The 7,621-nt window shown below is 40.5% G+C and overlaps 1 protein-coding gene and 1 pseudogene across 1 annotated transcript; both read left to right on the forward strand.

Moving 5' to 3' along the window:
- The first annotated feature begins 1,937 nt into the window (after positions 1–1,937).
- Positions 1,938–2,897, forward strand: LOC116100744 (olfactory receptor 52D1). Its single transcript, XM_031384479.1, has one exon. The coding sequence runs from the start codon at positions 1,944–1,946 to the stop codon at positions 2,895–2,897; it is 954 nt and encodes a 317-aa protein (XP_031240339.1). The 5' UTR covers positions 1,938–1,943.
- A 2,599-nt stretch (positions 2,898–5,496) lies between these two features.
- LOC116100745 lies at positions 5,497–6,414 on the forward strand (annotated as a pseudogene).
- Positions 6,415–7,621: the final 1,207 nt, after the last annotated feature.

Genomic DNA, 7,621 nt, shown 5'->3' on the forward strand with positions numbered 1-7,621 from the left:
TGTGTGTCAGAGGTGGGGGGAGGTTTTTTGTAGTGTCAATGAGCTGTGATGGGGCAAAGAAGGGGGTGGCTTTAGAGAAAGAATGAAAAAGCCCAAAGTACCAGGGAAGGTATGTTTAGCCTTTGGATGGTGTCCAAAGAGAGGATAAAGAGAAGTACAAGAAAAACTAATGCTATCCTGCATCCTGTCTCAGAAAATGAGCAGGCAGCATAGTAGAGAATCCAGAGTTCTGCCTGGCATAAGGGGCTACAAGCTTTAACTTGGTGTTAGATCTTCTAATCCCATTACTTAACTATTTTCTTCAGTGACAAAATGTTGTATGAGATAAGTAAAACAAATGCTGCCATTCTCAATGCAGAAGGAATTAAAAACCTCAGCAGAGTTGCCATTGATGTCTAAAATTAAAGGGTAGATGAGCTGAGGCTCATTCCACTGTTGTATATAAGACAAGATGACTCAGCGATTTGAAAATAGCCACATGACATTCATATGTCTGAATAAATTCAGATTTCTTGAATCTCAACAAAAAGATATCTGTGAGTATACAATGTGTCACTAAAGGCAGATACATACAATACATACTATCCTTTTGTAATGTCTCATTCTTTAGAATATCTTTGTTACTGGCAACACCAGACTTATCCAGTCCTTCTTACACCTGATTCTATTAGCACCTGGCATGCTACCCGGTCATTGTATCTAGCCACTGCCCTGGTAGGTTTGCAGGCCCATGCACTGGCTTTGCAGTAGTTGGGAGCCACATCTAATATGTGTGAAGTACTTCATGCTTAAATTACTATAAATACTCCTGAAACTGGTGGATATATTCTGGTTGAGTATTACTTAAGATACAAAAGCAAGCAACTTGGTACGTAATTAGGTAGATATTTTGCAGACACAGGACTAAAGAACTAAAGCATGGAGTTACTGAGCCAAATATGTAATGCTGTCACTATGAATTACCAATTAACTGTTTCAGGGAAAAAGTTCACAGGTTAGATGTCAACAGTGCCAATGAAAATGTTGAGATCAAAAAACACGAAGACAATCTCAACCCAGTAAGATTTTTTAAATATAGTAGATAAAATGAAATGAAAAGGTCACTAAGAACCTGAGAATACAAAGAAAAACAGTTGCCTGGGCTTATGGTAGACATTGAAAACAAAAACAAGAAATGACCCTAGCTTTTTGTGCAGAAAAGCAGCAAATTGTGTGTGGGATGAATGAAGTGGGAGATACATTGACGTGCATTAGGCAGAGCAGAAGAATAAGCTGTTGCAGTGATGTTTTGTGCACTGTGTACAGAGAACTGATTACAGGCCAGACGTTGGTATTGTTATACTTATGACTGAATATATTTTATAAACATTCCCTCCAACACCTTTTGAATGGTTTAATAAAAGGCTGAGTGGCTAATAGCAAAATAGGAAAGGATGGGTGGAACTTTTAAGCAGAGACAGGAACTCTGGGAAAGAATCAGGTGAGAATTCGGCAGCCAGACTCAGAGGAAGAAGCAAGTTCCAGTAAGTGAGTAGTAAGTAAGTGAGTAGCCCATGGTAGAATGTAGATTAGTATAAATGGGACAATTTAAGTATAAGAACTAGTTTGGAACAAGCCAAAATCGCCAAACATTCATAATTAAGAAAAGATCTCCACATCTCTGGCCACCTAGAGACAGTCCAGCAATAATAAACATTTAGCTTGACACTCAGGATTTTATTGTAAATGCACACCACCAATGATGAGCACAAAAAGAAAAGGCTGTTATATACAACACGATCTTCTCAGATGCTCAGCCCAAATTAGTAGAAATGAATATTTTCATGGTTTAAAAAAAATGTTTTTCATAGAAAGGCCATTATTTTAGGTGAATCTACTACATGCCTGATGCTACAGGGCTGGTGTATCATTTAACCTGGGGCAGAGCCCTTCTTCTATCAAAGATGTCATCCTCCAATGTAAGTGACAGCCTCCCAGCCACTCTCATTCTGACAGGGATCCCAGGGCTGGAGGCTTTCCACATCTGGATTTCTATCCCTTTCTGTTTCATGTATCTGGTAGCTCTGCTTGGGAATGCTGCCCTCATCCTTATCATTGGGACAGAGAGTGCTCTTCACGCACCCATGTATCTCTTCCTCTGCCTTCTCTCACTCACTGACCTGGCTCTCAGCTCCACCACTGTTCCCAAAACACTTTGCATCCTGTGGCTACATGCTGGAGAGATTTCCTTTGATGGATGCCTCGCTCAGATGTTTTGTGTCCACTCCATCTATGCCTTGGAGTCCTCTGTTCTTCTAGCCATGGCCTTTGATCGATATGTAGCTATCTGCAACCCACTGAGATACACAGTCATTCTCAACCATACAGTCATAGGACGAATTGGCTTTGCTGGCATAGTCCGTAGTGTGGCTGTTGTCTCCCCTTTCATCTTTTTGCTCAGGCGACTGCCCTACTGTGGTCACCGTGTCATGGCTCACACATACTGTGAGCATATGGGCATTGCTAGGCTTGCCTGTGCCAACATCACTGTCAACATTGTCTATGGGCTGACTGTGGCGCTGCTGGCTGTGGGCTTGGATTCCATCCTCATTGCCATCTCCTATGGCTTCATCCTCCACGCTGTCTTCCGTCTCCCATCTAAAGATGCCAGGCACAAGGCTCTGAGTACCTGTGGATCTCACCTTGGTGTCATTCTGGTTTTCTACACCCCTGCTTTTTTCTCCTTCCTCACCCACCGTTTTGGTCACAACCGAGTTCCCAAGCATGTGCACATCTTCCTGGCTAACCTCTATGTGCTGGTGCCCCCCGTGCTCAATCCCATTATCTACGGAGCAAGAACCAAAGAGATTAGGAGTCGGCTTCTAAAACTGCTTCACTTAGAGAAAGGTTCGGTATGAATTCTGAGCAGAGGTTGAAGATGACAAAAAAAAAAAAAATACACGGGCAGGTGAGCTATCTAGATAAAATCACGTGGATGAGATCTGTAACGTATTAATGACAGCATGGTGTGGGAAGAATTGGTGGAAGGAAGAGCAATAGTCTGTTGAATGTGGCTCATTAAACATCACACTAAGGTGCTCTCCCCTTACACAAACACATTACATTATTTTTTGTTATCTTAGAAGGAGATAGAATTTGCTAGATGCAGATGAAAGAGAAGGGAAAGGAGGAGGAGAAGGGAGAGAAGGAAGAGGAGGAGGTAATATGTTCTGAAGAGAATACTCCATTTCAAGGTTGGTGCAATATGTGGGGGTGGGAGGATCCAAATGGCATCCAAGGTGAATATAAATCTGAAGTGTAAAGCACTAGGTCGTGGATGCGGCTGCAAGTCTGAAGGAGCACATGGTTTAAATGTGTTCTCCCTCGCCTGCTTTTCAGCACATGGGTTAAATGTGCTCTCCCTCACCTGCTTTTCAGGGTTTAAATGTGCTCTCCCTCACCTGCTTTTCAGCTTTGGGGCAGTTGTGAGATCTTCTTTCAAGTAAGGTCAGCTTTGAAAATGGGACAATGGAAATACTTTTGGGATTGTGACAAGGACTAAATAAATTACTGAGTGTGTGCCCCAAATCTGGAATGGTACCTAAAACATAAAAGGTTTGATATGCAAATGTGAATTATACAATTAAGTTAACCTCAAAACATTAATAGATTTTTATATAAGACTTTCACATAAGACTTCTTATAGAATCTCCCAACAGAGAATTATAATTCTTTTATAATATCTATATGAAATAGACAATAATTGATATTTGTGTGCTTAACAAATTGTATCTTCTTCCAATACATTTCTTGCCCTTTGTTTCTGAGTTTTATTTTCTTTTAGTAGCAAAGGCACTCTCATTAAACACTTAAGAAAGATTATGTGGATTCGAGTTGCCTTTGTGCCTACTCTTTTGGCTTCAGTCACTAAGCGTTTCCTAAAGCTTCTCCCACTGAGAAGTTGCTGTGCTTCTTGGAATGAACACTAATGTTTTTCACTGAATTTAGAAAATATTCAGCTTGTGATTCTTAAAATGGCTTTCCCTTCCTTTCTCCCTCCTCCTATAATATCCATGCACACACATGGTTGTGCTTGGTGTGTCTCAGGATCTCTGGGCTCTCTGCTCATTCCCTCTCATATTTTTTCTCTCATCTGCTACTAGGACAGGAAATACCCATTAACAAATCTTCATGTTTGCTACTTCTGTTTTCTGTCCAGTCTTTGCTGGCCTTGGGAATTTTTCATTTGGGTTTTTTTTTTAATGTGCTTTTATTCTAATCCTTTCTCATATATCTTTGCTAATAAAGTCATATTGCACCTTCTTTTATATCTTTATATAGATTTCTTTAATTCTTAGAACATATTTAAACACCTGGTTAAACTCTTGTCTTAGTATTTATTTTGTTTGGGGACCATGCTTCCTTCTTTCTTTGTATACATGAAAGTTGAATGTTGAACACAACCAAAAGATACAAGGTAAATAGCTCCTGAGACATCAGAAAAACACAAAACAAACCACAAGGAGGTAGACTAACCATTGCATTGGTGAGGAAAGGTTGGTGGGACTAGATTTTCTTCATACATTGGTCATCGATATGTAAATTGTCACCTTCTTAGGAAAAGAGTTTGTAGTCCTGCTTTAGTTACTTAAACATAAATCACTAGCAGTGATGGCGTGGTGGCGTACGCCTTTAATCCCAGCACTTGGGAGGCAGAGGCAGGCGGATTTCTGAGTTCGAGGCCAGCCTGGTCTACAGAGTGAGTTGCAGGACAGCCAGGGCTACACAGAGAAACCCTGTCTTGAAAAACTAAAAAACAAACAAACAAGCAAAACATAAATCGCTGATAATGAAGTCAATCTATTCCTATGTATCTAGAAGAAAATAAAGCATCTACCCAAAGAAAGAAATTTCTGTTGAAATGAATATACTTTACATACAGTCATACCTTGGATATTTCCAGGGATGTGTAACAAACAACTAAAATAAAGGAAATATCTCAGTAAAGTGAATCACATAAGCTTTTTCATTTCCTGGTGCATATAAAAGCTGATTATGCTATTGTATTATCTGTGGTGTGGTTAATATCAATATGCAGAACAAAACAATGTATTACTTCAACTGTAAGATAATTCATTAGCAGAACTGAGCAGTTATAATCCAAACATGATAGGTGCTGGGAGCAGGAGGATGGCTACCTCAAAACCAGTCTGCCCTTCAATGTGAGTTCGAGGTCAGCCTACGCTGCATAGTCCAAAAAGAAAAGTTATCATTACAGATTACTAATGGTCCTCTCGGTCCCATAATGAACTCGAGTTGGAAGAGGCGAGTCATCTGTCAAAACGGAGGCAAAAAAAGCCTCCTGGTCGCCCCCAGCCTGACTTGCCGGGGTGGGGGTCGGGGAGGAGAACCATGATCCAAAGGCCTCCGAGCAGCGGAGGAAGCTGTTTATTGGTGGTCTGAGCTTTGAAACCACAGGCGATAGCTTAAGAGAACATTTTGAGAAATGAGGCATGCTTACAATTTGCAGTAATGAGAGGTCCCCAAACAAAACTTTCCAGAGGCTTTGGCTTTGTGACCTACTCTTGTGTTGAAGAGGTGGATGCTGCAATGTGTGCTAGACCACACAAAGTTGATGGGCGTGTGGTCAAACCAGAGAGAGCTGTTTTTAGAGAGGATTCTGTAAAGCCTGGTGCCCATTTAATGGTGAAGAAAATTTTTGTTGGTGGTATTAAAGAGGGCACAGAATAATATAATCTGAGAGACTACTTTGAAACGTATGGCAAGATTGAAACCATAGAAGTTATGGAAGACAGGCAACGTGGGAAGAAGAGAGGACTTGCTTTTGTAACTTTTGATGATCATGACACAGTTGATAAAGCTGTTGTTCAGAAATACCACACTATTAATGGACATAATTGTGAAGTGAAAAAGGCCCTTTCTAAACAAGAGATGCAGTCTGCTGGATCACAGAGAGGTCGTGGAAGTGGAGCTGGCAACTTTATGGGTCCTGGAGGAAACTTTGGTGGAAGAGGAGGCTATGGTGGTGGAGGTGGTGGCAGCAGAGGTAGTTATGGAGGTGGTGATGGTGGATATAATGAACTGGGAGGCGATGGTGGCAACTATGGTGGTGGTCATGATTACAGTAGTAGAGGAGGTTATGGAGGTGGTGGGCCGGGATATGGAAATCAAGGTGGTGGATATGGTGGTGGAGGAGGAGGATATGATGGTTACAATGAAGGAGGAAATTTTGGTGGAGTTAACTATGGTGGTGATGGGAACTATAATGACTTTGGAAATTATAGTGGACAGCAACAATCAAATTATGGACCCATGAAGGGGGGCAGTTTTGGTGGAAGAAGCTCAGGCAGTCCCTATAGTAGTGGCCATGGATCTAGAGGTAGAAGTAGTAGATATGGTAGCAGAAGGTTTTAAAATAAAACTGAAATGGCTACAGTTCTTAGCAGAAGAGAGAGCGAGGAGTTAGTTGTCAGGAAAGCTGCAGGTTACTTTGAGACAATCTTCCCAAATGCATTAGAGGAACTGTAAAATTCTGTCACAAAAGGAATGCTGCTCCATAGTCAGAAAAGTTACTGCAGCTTAAACAGGACACCTTCTTGTTCAGGACTGTCATAGCCACCATCTGCAAAAGTGCAGCTGTTGATTAATGCAATGTAGTGTCAATTAGATGTACACTCCTGAGGCCTTTTATCTGTTGTAGCTTTGTCTTTTTCTTTTGTTACATCAGGTATATTGCCCTGTAAATTGTGGTAGTGGTACCAGGAATAAAAAAACTAAGGAATTTTTAACTTTTCAATACTTGTGTAGTTCAGTTTTTTTACATTTTAGTACAGGAACTTTTAACAAAATGCAGTTTTGCAGGTGTTTCCTTGTGAGTTAACAAGTAAAGAAGATCATTGTTAATTACTATTTTGTATGAATTTTGCTAAAGTTAACTGTAAAGAAATATCTACTGACTTGTAATTTAAGGGGAATCTATTCTCGCCATTTCCACAACTATGATGAATGGGCGCAGATATCTGGAGAAAATAGATATTTGTATGCTTGCAATGTGTGTTTTAGATAATTAGAATTGGGTAATAAAAAATAGCATATTTGTGAATTTAATAGCATTAAGATTACCTTCAAATGAAAAAGAGCTCAAAAGTTGCTGTTTGGTTTTTGTGCATTTTCTTTCAAAATGTAATCATGATCTTGGTGTATTAGATTTATTGAGTCCTAGCCATGTTACGAACATCTCCATTCCACATTTACCTTGGTCACATTGAAACTGCTGCCAATAGTCTGGGGTGTAAAGCATTCATGCTGCCCTCGGCTTACCAAGGGTGGTAGATGTGTACTATCGCCCAGGTTAACCGTCTTTACTTCTCATATGGAACCACCGAGTCTGCTGCATCTGAGCAAACTGGTGGGCACCTGGTTTGTTTCTGCTTTTAAAGTTTAAGGTCTCAAAGCCCTATTGGTCTAGTCACTTTCCTTAGTTAGTATCCCACACACACACAAAACTTTTCAGAGCAAAGGAATAAAAGTCACTCTTGAAAAAAAAACTAGTGGTCATTAGAGCTATTGTAAATATGTAACCTGTAGACAGTAGTAGCAGGGTTACTACAAATCTCGGGGG

Source organism: Mastomys coucha, unplaced genomic scaffold (genome assembly GCF_008632895.1).
Source record: "Mastomys coucha isolate ucsf_1 unplaced genomic scaffold, UCSF_Mcou_1 pScaffold21, whole genome shotgun sequence".
Taxonomy (NCBI): Eukaryota; Metazoa; Chordata; class Mammalia; order Rodentia; family Muridae; genus Mastomys; species Mastomys coucha.